The sequence below is a fragment of the Callionymus lyra genome, chromosome 19 (genome assembly GCF_982586985.1).
Source record: "Callionymus lyra chromosome 19, fCalLyr1.hap1.1, whole genome shotgun sequence".
NCBI lineage: Eukaryota > Metazoa > Chordata > Actinopteri > Syngnathiformes > Callionymidae > Callionymus > Callionymus lyra.
In genome coordinates, this window is record NC_141836.1 from 11,942,004 (window position 1) to 11,957,898 (window position 15,895).

The following is a 15,895-nucleotide window of genomic DNA, read 5'->3' on the forward strand; positions in this document are numbered from 1 at the left end:
GAAGACGGAAGGTGTCTGTGAAATCCAGGTCAGACTCTCTCCGGAGGTCTAAATCTCTCCACTTTATGTTTTCGTAATGGGCCTTTTAATTTGATCGATGGCTCGCCTGTCAAAGTCACGGGCTCTCGAGAGGGCCGTCGCTCTTAAATGTTACATGCTAACTCATAATGGACGTGACGAACGCCGTCCATTCGTCGCCCACGGTGACCTTCAGGGGGCTACGCTAACTTAGCTCCCCAAGTTTCTTAATGCAAAAAAAAGGTCACAATAACTTGAGTTCTGTGCGAAGGCGAAAGTAATTCCTGACGGTGAAGCGGGAAAAAATGACCAGACAGATTTATCAAAAACATGTTTAATCTCTTCTGATGCATGTCTATTTACACATAATAAATCTGCAAAATAGGAAAGGATATTTACACAGGTGTGAAACAGCTGAAACACGTTACAGCAGCTTAAAGTCTGAAACTCTTAAAAAGGTATCGTAAAGTATTAAAACTTCTTTTTTTTTTTTCTTTTTTTTACTTCTTACCCTGCCTCTTTAATCTTGACTTGAAGCTATTTCACATGTGCTCCTCTGAAATGGACGCTAATCATGTGAACTCAGCAGGTGCGAAATATGGAGTCTGGGAAGTGGCGGATAAGGAAAAACCGGTGAGCGCGTGTGAAAGGGAATTAAGTTGAAGACTCTGTGGCACGTGCGAGGCAGGTACAGGCCGGACTGAATAGCATTTTTTTTTTTAACCCACCAGAAGTGTTAGTATTAGTCAAGAAATGTCCGCTTAATAATACATCTTACAGATCAAAGCCTTTTATTTTAGCTCACCGTACAATCTTTCGAGCTTACAACTTTAATGTCAAGAACGGATGAGCACTTTAGTCGTGGATTTAAAGAAAAATATTCGCTAATTTGTACCCGACAAACTGTTGCTTAAGCTAGTCTTTACGTCAATACCGTTTGTCGCAACATGCTAAGCTAATAAATCTTGGTTTTCTCTATGGGTCCTCAATCAGTATTAAGAAAAATAAAAATATATTTAAATGGTTTTAAAGGGCAACTAATGTGAAACTCTCCTGACTCACTCATGTTTCAAGTGTTGAAGTCTTCCTCTCCAAGATAAGTCCCTCATCAAGACCATGTTTTGATCTTATTGTAAAGTTGGTCTGAAATCTCGGCGAACAAGAGGTTACGAGAGTGAAGTCCATTATGACTGTAATAATGGCTTCACTCCTCCTCCAGCCAGCTGTAATCAAGCCTACTTTGTTTATACAATGAGTCCCTTGGAGGTGGAGACCTCAGGGGTTGAGGACGCCTGGTGACAAACCTTGACGTTTGAACAATCACAGCTGAGTGGGCGTGGTTACGTAAACACGATTTAATCTCCAAAAAAAGGGTTTTCAGTGATTGTAATGTAAATATTTCAACGTAAATATTGTTTTGTACAAACACACACATACTGATGAGTACAATAGAGTCCAACATCTATAAATCAACACATTAGTTGCCCTTTAAGTAGAATAGTAGAGAAATAAAATGTTCTCAGCATTGAATATATCTTTGTCACCTTTATATTCACGTCTTAATATAAACTTTTATTCCAGAAATTAAGATCACCCTTGAAACCATTAAATGAATTGTCCAATTGTGCAACATCTTTTTTGTTCCCAGAGAAATAAGGTAGAAACATTACCTTATGCTAGGGTGATGCATCGGTCACTCCTCTCTACACTCTCCTCTCGTTCTCTCTCTCTCTCCCTCTTTCCTTTTCCTGCATTTCTGTTGGGAAAAATCTGGACAGTACAGATGCAAAGGAATTGGAAATGAAGCAGCATTGTGGACCTTCAAAGCTCATCCTTTGTGCTGCCACAATCTTTTCATCTCTATTCTCAACAAGTAAAATCCTCGGAGATGAAATGCCCTTTTCTCTTCCGATCATCCCCCCCTCACATTCAATATGGAATTCACTTTAATTTCAGCGCCAGGATAGTGAACTAAGTTATTTGTTGGAAGTACTGAAGAGTTGGAAATGTTTTCCAACTACCAACTGGTCTTGACATCTTTAGTTAAAAGGTCTTCATGAAGCAGTGTCCTCATTTTCACAGGCCAGTAGGTGGCGCTGCAGGTTTTAAAATGATGTGTAGTTAATTAAAAAAAAAAAGTAATTCAAAGCCCCCAATCAGAGAGCGCCACCTGGTGGACTCTATTCATCGCGGGAGTGGCAAGAAAATTTGCCAAAATAAAAAAAAAAGCATTTTTTTCCAAGTTAAATTTTCAAAAAAGCAAAATTTAGTTAGTTTATCCACTAGATACAAAGGTCAACAACCTGTTTTTGCACCGTGGACAGGGTTAATGTCAACAGTATATTCAGGGACCGACCTTCAGGTGAAAACAGTAAAAAATAAATCATTTAGAGTTTGTCTTTCACTCATTTTTCACTAGTTTACAGGTATATTTTGGGAGTAAACTTGACTAGAATGAGCGTCTTGATGTGTCAAGAGTCACAAACTAATGTTACTTCAGAGGAAACGCGTATCTTTTTCAAAATAAAACACCTTCCGGACAGTAATAATCAACAGAAAATAACCTTTTTTTGGTGCGGTCCAGTAACAAATGCCTCAAGGCTGGATTGATAATGTATCTATTAAGTTCATTTTATCAATAAATAAATTAAAAATAAACAATAATACAACTTAAAAATGAGACTGAATAGTTGTTTTACTTGACTTAACGGTTTTTAAAGATCTAACATGTTAAATCGTTTAAATAAAAGAGCCAAAAGACCAGAAGGTAGCTGGAGAGGAGAGACAGGTTTTAAAAGTAAATCTGGTGCTTGTTTCTGACATTTAACCGTACTTTAGGAGAGATTCGAGGTATCGATCAGAACCGCAGCGACTGAAAATAAAACTTTCGTGACAGGAAGAAAAATCTTCGAATCTGTATCATGTGCAAAATGAAACGAGCGACTCGTCGGCCTTTCTTTTTTTTTTTAAAAGACTCGCTCTGATGAACGAGTCACTCACAAAAGACACCAGTGAGCACCAACAACTACCGGGGACCATGCAAGGTTCTCCGGGACTCGAACCCAAGTCCATCTGATTGTGATTCAACGTCACTTTCTGAACACAAACCCGGGAAGTACTGCTGATGAGGAAGCATGTGAAAAAGATGTCACTTCAGACTTAAATCTAATTCTTTTTTTTTTTAAAAGAAGATGACCGTCCACATATACAAGTACCCTGTTTTCAACAATCGTCTCATCCACGGAGGCTGGATCCACATCACAAGGTTCTCATCTTGATGAGATCTTCTATAGAAACCGGACGAACCAGTCAGAAGTGCAGGGTGGATGCAGCCTTGCGTGGATAACCCCCGTGAGAAATAAAAATAAAAAAAAGAACATGCTTTTCGTTGTGTTGGCAGCAGAAATGATGCAACGTAAGCTCACTAACAAAGGCCTTCTGGTAGAAAATAAAAAAACACAATATCAAGCTACGTCTCAGTAAAACCACATTCACATTTTTTTAAATACAACTTAGCCGTTACTGCAAATGAGAACATAACTCTTCTGGTCCTCAGTTTGGATCGAAGCGCCCTGAACTAGATGTGGGAGTGAAGGGAATGTTTGCTTCTATGGAACATTCCAACCACGTGAAGCTAAAGTCGGGGGGGCAAAGGGGGGCGACATCCACCTATTTGGTCTCTGTAAAAAAAACACACAAAAAGCAAGTCGGCTCAGAACGTCTACTTGATCTCCAGGTCCTTCAGACGTCCGGACAGTGTTCGTAATGTTTCCTGCCTTCTACCTAAGTTCGTACTCTCATGTCACTAAGCATCACAATATTTTCAAAGAAGCACGTTTTCATCTAACATGGTTTTTTTTGTTTGTTTTTGTTTTCACTAAACACATTCAAAGTAAAACATGGCACAGGACGACTCTTTTCCTCGTGTTTGCAAATATCAAATCTGATTTCTGTACATTAAATAGAAAAGTCTTTTCCACCCCGGCAAACGTGTGTATACATATACATCTATATATTTATAGATATATATATGAATCCTCTCCTCTCTTTTGATCAGCTTTGTTGTGCAAATTCAGCAGGAAAACGAGTTGGCAGATGAAACGACGAAAGCAGGATTTTTAAAAACTAAAAGTGTTTTTTTTTTGTTTGTTTTCGTCTGTCCCTGCAGAACTCCTCAGTGCAGTGGGAACAACGGTCCTGCTCAAGGGTCTCTGAGCAACACAATAGCAGCTCCCTGAAGTTGGACTCAGAGTCGAAGGTTAAATATCCTGGATCGGTGACGGTTCACTTGATCGTGGCTAGTGTCCAGTGAGGAGAATTCTTTTTTTTTTTTTTTTTTTTTTCGGATAATACCCCTGATTGTATTCAAAGTATTCCAAGTGATTTTGGAAGTCCCCCGGGTCCCTTGCTCCGGAAGAAGAGCTTGTCCCATATTTTTTACACTCTCCGCCTGTGCCGGGTTTCGTGATGTGAGGATGGAAGCGGACGCTCTTCAAGTGTCGACGGGTTCAGACGAGTTCGAAAAGGACGGAGGTCGGTTCTCAGCTAGCCAGGGCCATGGTGTCGATCACCTGCTCCAGCTTCCCGCGAAGCCGCTGACGACGAGACTGTTCGTCTTTTTGTAACGCCGACAGGATCTGGAGGAAGATCAAAAAATGTTCATGATTAATGATAATAAAGATCATTTAAATCTAACTTTTTAGTCATTTTAACGCATAAAAAAGGCAATTTTCCCATCTTTAGAATGATCTTCGTAGAATTAGTGCATTAGATATACATCATTATCAGTTTTAACTAGGGGTGTGTATTGACAAATGTTAGGAAATTACAATTTTACAGTATTGATCATCTAGATTTAGCAGACATTTCAAATAAACATGGCTATGGCTGTTTCATATTAAATTCAAGCTCAGCTGTACTTCAGGTCAGGTCAAGCCTACACACAGAGAGAACCATAACAAATCTCTCAATGGTGCCAGCCAGTCTCTGCTCAAGGACAGACATCTGCGTAAGTCAAATGATAAACCGATTCTCTCTAAAAGAGATCAACTGCAGTAACTTTCCACAAAGACCACATGGAACGGCCATCTTAGAAGCGAAGTCCAATCCTACAAGCGTGAATGACCAGAGCTGTTTACCTGAATATTCCTAATATAAAAGATCCGCCATTTTGCGATCATGCAAGTTTGTTCTCACTAAACGAGAATTTTCTATTAAACTCATTTCTTTGTCTGTGTCCTTTTTTACCACTCCCACCTATCGATACCGGGAAGGGGTCAGTTCACCGGAACAAACCCCCAAAATCTGGTGATACGATACGTATAGCAATACAGGGGCAATGATATGATATATTGTTATACTGTAGTAACAAGGATATATTTGTAGTATTGTCGACTACTTGACTCTACTCTAAATTTACAGACTACATGACTCTTGACAAAGTCATAACTGTTTTCATTAGTTTCCAAACCATAAATAACTTTAAAATCTGCTGTAGTCGACTGTCGTCCTCCGTCATAGCCGTCATCTCGGAGGATAAAATTGTTCATTTAGCGGCAGAGGACGTATGAACTACTGCCATCTAGTGGCCGGCAGTTTAATTGCAACACACAAATGAACACGGCGTGTTAATTGTAAATAAAACAATTATTAAAATTATTTTTATTTTACACACCCATTATTGAACTGTAAACGATAAAATAATTATGGTAACACATAAAATAGGATTTGCACGCAAAAAAAAAACATTGATGTCAAATATTGATTATTTATATGAATTCTATCGACCTCAGTCATTGCCAGTATCTTGCAAGATTCGTTCCTTTAGCTGCGAAAGACGTAAACTGCTGCCATCTACTACATATATATATATGTGTGTGTGTAGGTGTGTGGGTGTGTGTGTGTGTGTGTGTGTTAGAGATGGCAGCAGCTGCCTGCATCTGGATAATAGACTGTAATGAAGGAGAACAGTGGACTTGAATGGATGCAGCTGCATGCTCGTGTGGAGGTGTGAAGGAGGGGAGACACTTCACCACTTCACATGAAGAGCGAGAGGAAGAGAAGCCACATATAGGAGGGAGAAGAAGGGAGGAGGGGATGAAGGGAGGATGAAAGACGTCCAGGACTAACAGCGATAATAACATCGACGGCCGACTCCAAACATGGGAGTCCTTACCTCGTCTTTGTACTTGATGATGTAAGAGTAGATCTCGTGGAGCGCAGACATGCTGTTGAACTGGCTCAGGTGAAGCCGGGACTGCTCGGCCAGGTACGCACTCATGTCCTGGTCGCTGATGGCCGGCATGCGGGAGATGTCCGAGTAATACCTGCAGACAAGACCCAGGGAAAAAAAAAACCCTCCATGAAGTGTCAATTTTAAAACCTTCCACCCCGTCTGCACTCTCTTCCTCGTTGTCAGACGCTCGTGTTCATAAAGAAGCAGAGATTCTGCGTCTCCAGAAACAATGAGTGTGGAAAGCATCAGCGGTGCATAACTCACGCTGAGTTCAGCGGAACGTTCTGCTGAATAAAAGATGAAGGATGAAGCGGAGGATGCTTTAAGAGAGAGCGACTCCAATCAGTAAATAAATCTACCTTCTTGTTTTTTACCCTTTTTCTTTTTTTTTTTTACCTGTCCCGCAGCGACACTGAAAAACAAACGCTCGCCGGAGAGTTCAACAGTCAAACTTGTCGAGAGTATTGTTTACAGATTCAAACGTGTTTATGTCAATAAGGAAAATGTGAAAGTTCAAATCAAGAGCGTCAAAGTCAATCACACCCGAGTTGAACTCTTACATCACTAAACCCACAATCATGTAGAACGAAAAATGTATTTTTCAAATAAAATCAAATAAAAACTGTATTAATATCTCCTCCATCTCCATCTTATGTTTGTTTTAAAATAAATGAAGAAAATAGTGAGTAGTCTTAATTCTGAAGGTTCATGAAGCTTCATGAAACAGTGTCATTATTTTCTGAGTCCACTAGATGGCATCTCTGCACTATTTTCCTTTGTTTTCAACTCATTCAAAGTGCTTGAATGAAAAATCACATCATTTTTAATCTGATGGCGCCACCTACTGAGCTCTAAACAACACAACACTGTTTCATGAAGCTTCACCAGCACATCACTAGTATATTCATCGGAGAGTAAGAGTCTAATTGACTTTTCGTTCACGGAGGCTCTTTATATCTAAACCAGGGATGGACATTTACATTTTATACTAGGGCCAAAAGAATGAAGGGATTAATCAAGAACTATATATGATAATTTAGAAAAATATACATAAATATATAAAAAGATTAAAATGAATTAATAATTTAAAAAAAACAAACAATTTTATTATGATTTAATGTTATCATCACATTATCATTTTCAGATTTAGTTTTAGTTAAGGATTCTAAAAATACATTTAAATTTAAAATAAAAAAGTGCCAATATGCAATAAAATCAATATTCATAAGGATTTATTTATGTGTATATGGTATTAAACCAATACCAATAAAATGGGAAAAAAAAGAAAATAGGGGGAAAAGGTGTTAAAAGAAGGATCTTTAGAAGTTACATGTAGAGTTGAACTAGTAATAAAATAGTTAGATACCCATCTGAACCTTTCCAAATGATCATGTTCTAAGCCAGTTCATTATTGATCAAATAAGTGTTTTTTGTGTGTTGTGCCATCAAGTCATCTCATACGTGTCGTACCTCTCCACCCAGCTCTTGTAGTTGGGGATGTCCTTGGCGTACAGCAGCTTGTTGGACGGCGAGTCTTTGCCCAACTTGTGCTCCGATGTCGAACACGAGTCCATGAAGGTCTGCGCCACAACCGACAGACACGCGTCCGTGATGCTGTTCTTGTGGATGTCGAACACGAACTGAGGATTCTTGATGACGTTGACCCAGAATCTCAGAGGGAGACTGGAGAAATGAACAAAAAAAACCTTTTATTTGCTATTAAATATTGTATTATTGTGTCATATTACGCTCGTTGTGATACAAACGTTACATAGTGGGCGACAAATTAAATATAAATGTTGACAGCAACATTCATTTTCAATTACTTAAACAAGTTTTTCAAAGCTGAAAGTAAAGATAAATACTGTTGGGAGAAGAAAACATGATTTTGGATGGAGTGTGTTGTTTTCTCACCAGTTGCTCTTCCAAGTGTGTCGCACGTCTGAGTCATAGATGGAGTGCTTGTCCGCCTGCTCGTCCAGGAAGTCGAACATGTACTTGATGGCCAGCGGCAGAACGCTGCCTCTGTGTGCCGTGCTGAAGATGGTCTCGAACAGGTCGTCCACAAACTTTTGAAGGGTTCCCTGAAGCACAAACATCAAATTCAAACTGTTGTCGATCTATACTAAAGAAATAAGGAAGCAGAGAATTCCACCAAAAAAAAAAAATTCATATTGGATATAAAGTTAATAAATGGCATATTTATAAGGGTTTGCATTGCCAAGAGTCTGACGATAAATATCAAGATGCGATATACTGATGATACTGTAGTAACAAGGATATATATTTGTAGTATTGTCTAGTACTTGACTCTGGTGTTGCAGAATTTACAGACCACATGACTCTTGATGAAGTTGTTCCCGAAGGAGACCTCCTGAGGGATCAATAAAGTTCTACCTTAACCTTAAACCAAAATATGTCCAAACATCAGCTTTAAAAGCTGCAGGAGTCAACTGTATCCTCTTGTCCTCAGTCATCGCCGGTATTTTGCGGGATTCAATTGTTCCTTTAGCAGAGGCCATCTAGCGGAGGAAGTTTAATTGCTATAAAATGATTGGTGTATATTTAAATGGTAATTATTTATTTATTAAAATATTAAAGATAAAACAAACATGATAAAAATAAACTATGAGTTTAAAATCCTCAAGAAGAAATCGATACAATGCAGTTGAATATCGATACAGTACGGAGAAAAAACCCCCAGATATTTAATACATTTTTCCTTTTATTTGATTAAGAAAATATATATTTATTAAAAAATTTTTTTTTCTAACTTTAGCTCTACTTAACCTTGGTTAACTTTTTCACTGTTGTACACTACATGAAGGCTACTTCAAATATAGTCTTAATTTAATGTTTTATCCAAAAAATTGAAACAAAAAACTTGATCTTCAGTCTTCCTTAGTGATTCTTCAAAGTGCAATACGTTTACAAACAAAAGTTCATTTAAGTTTTTCACTGGTACCTTTGTTGCCAACAGCCTGGTCAGGTAGATCTCGGAGACCATCTTGCTGCCCCGGTCGCCCTCCCTCTGGTCCGAGTGGTCGTGGTTCTTCACCAGATGCCACAGTTTAGTGCCGCTCTCCAGGTCAGGGGTAATCATCGGCGTTCTGGATCGAAGGCTGTCCGGACTGCTGGCTGTTCTCAGCATGCTCTCTGGAGATGGAAACAAAAAAACAACCTGGTTCAGAGGAAGATATGTCTGTCGGTATAGAAGTGCAGGAACAACAAAAGCGTTCATTTGACTAGATCAGGCATGCGAGTGTGGCCAGGGGGCCGTTTGCAACCCTTTAGATGATTTAATGTGGCCTGTGGTCTCCACCAGTAACTGTTATATCAACATTTTCAACATTTACTTTTCTTAAAAACTTCATTGGTGAAATGTAAACACCACAATTCCGAACTATAGTTTTTTCTGTATGTTTGAAGATATCGTAGCTTTTATTTCACTTCTGAATGAGGTAACTCTGGGTAGCACTTTTGGCCCTCGCTTTTTTTCACCTTGCAAATGTGGCCCCTCCTTGAAAAAAAGGTCTAGATCAAAGGAAGCCTACTCTAGGTTGGGGGTTGAGATCACACCAAAGAGGGAAGAAGTTCAAGTATCTCAGGGTCATAGGTAGAAGAATGGAGCGTGAGATCGAGAGGTGGCGTCAACAGTTACGCAGACGATGCACCGATCTTCTCGGTAAAAGGAGGAGGCAAAGCACTCGGTATACCAATCTATCTACGTCCCCTACCCTTAAGTAAGGTCACGATAAGTGACCTAAGAACAAGATGCTCCTCGGAGTTGATAGGATTCCGTCGGGGGCGGCTTCGGAATCTGATTACGACGCCTACTGGAGTGTTTTATGAACCATTTTCTAGATATACTTGAGTTGCAAATGGCTTCTTTAACCCGATCACCGTCTTCGCATCGGTCGGTTTCAGCGAGTAATTTATTCTCCAAACGGCTTAATTTCCAGCTCAAGTACGGTACACTGAGGCGGAGAAAGTGTCAATCACCGCCTGCTGACAGGCCCCACTGTCTCGCTCAGTCTGATCGCTGGATCAAGGTCTCTTCTTTAATAGCCCTGCACCAGCCTTGGCCCGGCTGATAGCGTTCCAGAGAAAAGGGATTGCAAGTAATGGAGGAGAGAAGACGAGTGGAGGCCAATCACGGGCCTCTATAAACAAAGGGAGGGTGAGTGGAGGACGAGTGACCAGAAAGTACCGTATCTGCTGAGACTCTTGGTGAAGGTGGAGGAGTTGGAGATGTTGTAGGCGGAGTTTTGCTTCGCCACCAGAGCGATCACCGAGCCGTCCGTCACCTTGAGCGAGAAAAACATGAGTTCAGACCCACGGCACACGTGTGACCCCGGAAGGTTTTCGTGACCCTGACCTGGTAGTGGGCGAGCGTGTTGAGTCGCTTCCAGTCGTTGTCGATCTTCGTGGTGACGTCCTCGTCCTGCAGGATGATCCGGGCCATCCGTCCTTGGCGCCATTCTTCGCGGAGAAAATGAACCTCAGTGAGTCTTTGTCGAGGCCAAGTCGATAAATCCAACACTTGTTCGTTTAAATGATTGTTTTGACCAACAAGTACTTATATATGCTGATTTAAAACCTATTTTTTAGGAATCAGATTGTTGTAAAAAAGGTAATTTCTCATGTATACTCATGTATATATATATATATCAAGAATCAGATTTCATTTGCGGGTGAATTCACGATGCATCCGATCTAGTCTTTTTGTATCGACAAATGTGATGGTAACATTGATTTCCGAGGCACCTTAAACGCACCACAGCGTCCTCAGACACAGAAGTAATGGGACAACAAACGTGTTGTGGGCGATTCATTTTTAAGGAGTAGGAACAATTTGTATCGCATCGTATCTTCAGGGGATTTAAGTGTATCTTATTGTATCGCTGGCAGTGTATCGAGATGTGTATCGAATCGGCCTTAGTGGTGGAGATAAAGATCCCGAATATATATATTTATTTGAATAAACTGTGATTACTTAACTAAAAAATATGATTTATGACCTGCATAATTATTATCTAAGTATGTGGTCAAGTCATATACCAACCCCCCGTTTACTTGCTACTTGCTATTACAACACTGGACCTAACTTGTATCAAACCCTTACAGGAGACAAGGCCTCAGGCAGTTTGAGAAGGTTACACAAGAGAAATAGGAAAACTGAACACTTTAATATATATATTTATCTTTTTAAATCGTGAAGTTTTGGAGGTCATTTTTAATGGCTAAGCCTGCTAGCTTAGTTTGTCAATACCAATGCTACATAATAATAATAATAATAACACTTGAGATTCTAAAAGTAATTCTCTAAGACATAGGCATGTCAAACTGAAGACCAAGTCATTTAATGTGGCCCACAAGTGTTAAACTTGTCAATACGGATGAATTTTCAGTTTGATATAATGACTCTTGAAATATAAGTGTTCAGGATGAGCTAAGAAATAGAGATTGCTGATGTCAGTACTTACAAAAAACACAAATAGTAGTAAACAAGATTTAAAAGATAACTTCTCAATGATACTTATACTCCTAAAGGTGCAGATGGTAAATTAGTTTGAGCGTGACTTAGATATTGGCCCCTTGTGTGTGTATATATTGTTTTGTGTAGTTGAGCCTTTTTTAGAACTTGCTGATAGATTCGTACCCAGGTCCATATCGGAGGCTTTGGGTCTGGTGGAGTAGGGGCTGCCCTTGTAAACCGCGTCCAGCAGCTTCTCTTTGACCTGCGTGATGGTGTCACAGTTGAGACACTTGACCGTCACCTCCGAGGCGTTCTCGTTCTCCGGGTTCACGCAGTGCAGCGTCTGGCGGAGACACAAAGAGGAGATAAAGGAAATAGAAATGAGGCGGGAGCAGAGGCTCGGAGGTGAAATGTTGCCCGGTTCAGGCTTCAGATGATTCCGATGATGCATTTCAACGAAGCGGCAAAGCCTTTTCTCCTACCTTTGGGACTTTGCTTTCAAACTGGTGGATATTTTCCAAAACAATTCAATTAGTGTGGGCAGAAATACATCCGAATTGGCAGTGCGTGCAGACCACGACTGATCCTGCCAACCACTGCTTCTGTCTGATTCAAAGCTATTGAAATTCAGTTGTTCAGTTGGTGAGTTTTTCTCTCCAACCAGTCTATACACATGCAGACAGAAAACTAATTATGGCAGAATAAACTCTATTATTGTCTCGGCCATGGAGGGCGATCTTTAGTCATGTAATTATGATTAAATTGAAATAAAGCTCAGCATTATTCGGTCTTTAGACGTTTGATTCTGACATATCCACCTTTTTGTAAAGCTGAGAGAGGATTTATTCCATATCCTTGATATCACAAAACAGACAATACTTGAGTAGTAGGTTGAAAAAAATATGTTAGGTAGTCAAACCTGCATTAACTTAATTAGTTTACTGGTGAAGGCTTAAAACACTCACTAGTTAACTTGTCAGGACTAGTATGCTCACCAGTTAACTAATTCAAGCCGGTTTTGCCTTTACACATGAAGTAGTTTGATCAATTATGTTTACTAGTAAACTAGTTCCATCAATTATGTTTACTAGTAAACTAGTTCAATCGATTATGTCTACTAGTGAAGTAGTTTGATCCATTATGTTGACTAGTGAACCAGTTCGATCCATTAAGTTTACAAATAAAGTAGTTTGATCCATTATGTTTACTAGTGAACTAGTTTAATCCATTTTATTTACTAGTGAACTAGTTTGATCCATTATGTTTACTTGTGAACTAGTAACACTAAGGCAGTTACTAGTTTACTTAATAAACCCTTTGCCAGCAGCACTGCTAAACTAGTGAGTCTGGAAGTGTATATTAGTTTACCAGTGAAAGTCACAATAACCAATAGTTATCAAGTTAAAATACAAAGATATTGGAGCAGAAAGAACGGAGGATTACTAGTTAATATGTTGCACCCTAAAATGCTACTACATACATGTTAACAATTAAACGAAACTAGATAACTAGTTAGGGTTCCATTGTGACTCATACTAGACATTCTTGTACAATTTCACTAGTTGACATGTATGGCTGACACTAGTTAACTAGTCACAACTATTTTGCTCCACTAGTTAACAAGTTTGTAAAAGGTGTGTTACTAGTTAACATGTTGCTAGTTTGGATGTTACCAGAAACAAATATGCTCCGCCACTAGTGAACTAAGGTCCAGTACACTAAAGCTAGTATAAACATTTGACATAAAGACATTGACTAGTTCACTAGTAAATCATTTAACCCTCACATGTTCAATAGTGAGGCACAACTACATCTGTCACTACTTAAGTTGAATACTACGCTTAACTGAAGAACATTAATGTTAGTTTTAGACGTCACTAGTAGTCGTTCTTCAAGTAAAATAGTGCGCTTTTTTGACATCAGGGATAAGGAATAAATCTGTAGGCATCACAAATCGTTCCAGCAACTCAACTCCCGGTGCTGTCGTGATCATGGTGGGATCTACCAGAGCAGGATCAGACAAAGAGCAATTCCATGGTCTTCCAAAGAAAATGGAGGTATAAATGGGGACTGTGAGGAGAGGTCACAAAGGTCACGCGCTGCCTCGCTTCACCGCTCGTATTTTCACAAACAGTATTTCTCAGCAGCTTCGAATCCACTGACCAGGGTTTTGTAGTCAATCTGTTGCCTGATGAGCTTGTCTTCACTCAGGGAGTAGCGGGCTTCTCCCGTGATGGCATCGATCGGTCCCTTCTCCATCTGCTGCTTCATGGCACAGTACAGCATGAAGAGAGGCTCGCCAGCACACTCCTGGTCAGGAAGCAGACGGAGGAAGAGATGGAGACACATGCGAGCGTCATTTTCATTCAGACATGTCTGGATATCTTCATGCGCTAGCTAACCACAACAAGGATCACATTCAGGGCAGGGAGGGAGGAAGTGGAGTAGCTTAGAAAAGACAAAGAAGTAGTTCAGGTCTCAGCGTCTGTCTCTCCTCCATCTTGCCAATCAATAACGTCTTTTCTCATAAGTGGCGGAAAACTGGTCCGAAGGCGGCGGGAGTTTTTTGAGGAGAGCGAGAGAACACGTCGCAGTCGATGCCCGTCTGTGATCACAGCTTAATGAACAACCCAGCGGTTGCTCCGAGCTTCAGATATGTTCAAAACACCAAACGCTAATTCATCCGTCTCACCTACAGGCACTCATCTCGCATTTCTATCGCTCTAACAAATACGTTCGCTCACCCTGTCTTGAGGGAGTCGTTTAGACCCTTTAGAGATTTTTTTTTGCACCATGGACAGGTTAAATCTGAAATATGGTCACGGACTGACCTTTAGATTAAAAAAAAACATATATCATTTGTGTTTCAGTAATTTTTGACTAGTTTGCAGGTTTCTTTTTTGTAACATAACATCAGTAACATAATGTCAAATAGCGTAACTTAATATAATGTAACATAGCCTGGCGTAACATAACATTACGTAACATAACATTACGTAACATTATATAACGTAACACAGCGAAAAGTAACTCATAAATAATATTAGATAACGCAGCGTTAAGTAAATTTACTAAACATTACGTAATGTAACATAGCGCAACGTAAATTACGTAAAATAACATAGTGTTACGTAACATAGCGTAACGTAACATAGCGTAACGTAACATAGCGTAACGTAACATAGCGTAACGTAACTTAGCGTAATGTAACATAGCGTAACGTAACTTAGCGTAATGTAACATAGCGTAACGTAACATAGCGTAACGTAACTTAGTGTAACGTAACATAGCGTAACGTAACATAGCGTAACGTAACTTAGCGTAATGTAACATAGTGTAACGTAACATAGCGTAATGTAACATAGCGTAATGTAACATAGCGTATCGTAACATAGCGTAACATAACATAGCGTAACATAACATAGCGTAACATTGCGTAAGGTAACATAGCGTAACGTAACATAGCGTAACGTAACATAGCGTAATGTAACATAGCGTAACGTAACATAGCGTAACGTAACATAGCGTAACGTAACATAGCGTAATGTAACATAGCGTAACGTAACATAGCGTAATGTAACATAGCGTATCGTAACATAGCGTAACGTAACATAGCGTAATGTAACATAGCGTATCGTAACATAGCGTAACGTAACATAGCGTAACGTAACATAGCGTAACGTAACACAGCGTAACATAGCGTAACGTAACATAGCGTAATGTAACACAGCGTAACATAACACAGCGTAACATTGCGTAAGGTAACATAGCGTGACATAGCATAACGTAGCGTAACATAGCAATATATTACATAACACAGCATAAAGTACCATAACATAACATTACGTAACGTATTGTAAGGTAACTTTATTTAACATTATCAACATCACGTAACATAACTTAGCGTAATATAACATAGTGCAACATAACATAGAAAAACGTAACATAAAGGCTTATTTTTTTAGTAAACTTACAAGCTGATGTTACTTCAGAGAAAATACCGTTAATAAAAAAATACACCTTTCAGACCGTATTCGGTCCACAGACCTGGTGTTGGGAACCACTGCTTTAGAGAGCAACCCAACATGTGATTTTCTCCAAAGTCATAATAGCATGTGACTCAGGCAAAGACACTTTTTTACTGTTTTCTGAAGAAAAAAAAA

General features: G+C 39.5%; 1 protein-coding gene across 2 annotated transcripts in view; it reads right to left on the bottom strand.

Annotated features, from left to right (window-relative positions):
- Positions 1-323: 323 nt before the first annotated feature.
- LOC148059524 (plexin-A1-like) overlaps positions 324-15,895 on the bottom strand; it is a 179,819-nt gene continuing 164,247 nt past the window's right edge. For both annotated transcript variants that reach the window (XM_087781286.1, XM_087781287.1), the window contains exons 25-33: positions 13,896-14,042; positions 11,916-12,075; positions 10,632-10,735; positions 10,464-10,560; positions 9,219-9,409; positions 8,168-8,337; positions 7,724-7,936; positions 6,194-6,344; positions 324-4,655 (exon numbers count right to left, since the gene is read on the bottom strand). In XM_087781286.1, coding sequence (XP_087637412.1) covers positions 4,560-4,655; positions 6,194-6,344; positions 7,724-7,936; positions 8,168-8,337; positions 9,219-9,409; positions 10,464-10,560; positions 10,632-10,735; positions 11,916-12,075; positions 13,896-14,042 — 1,329 coding nt within the window. In that variant the 3' untranslated portion in view covers positions 324-4,559. The remainder of the gene's footprint in view (positions 4,656-6,193; positions 6,345-7,723; positions 7,937-8,167; positions 8,338-9,218; positions 9,410-10,463; positions 10,561-10,631; positions 10,736-11,915; positions 12,076-13,895; positions 14,043-15,895) is intronic.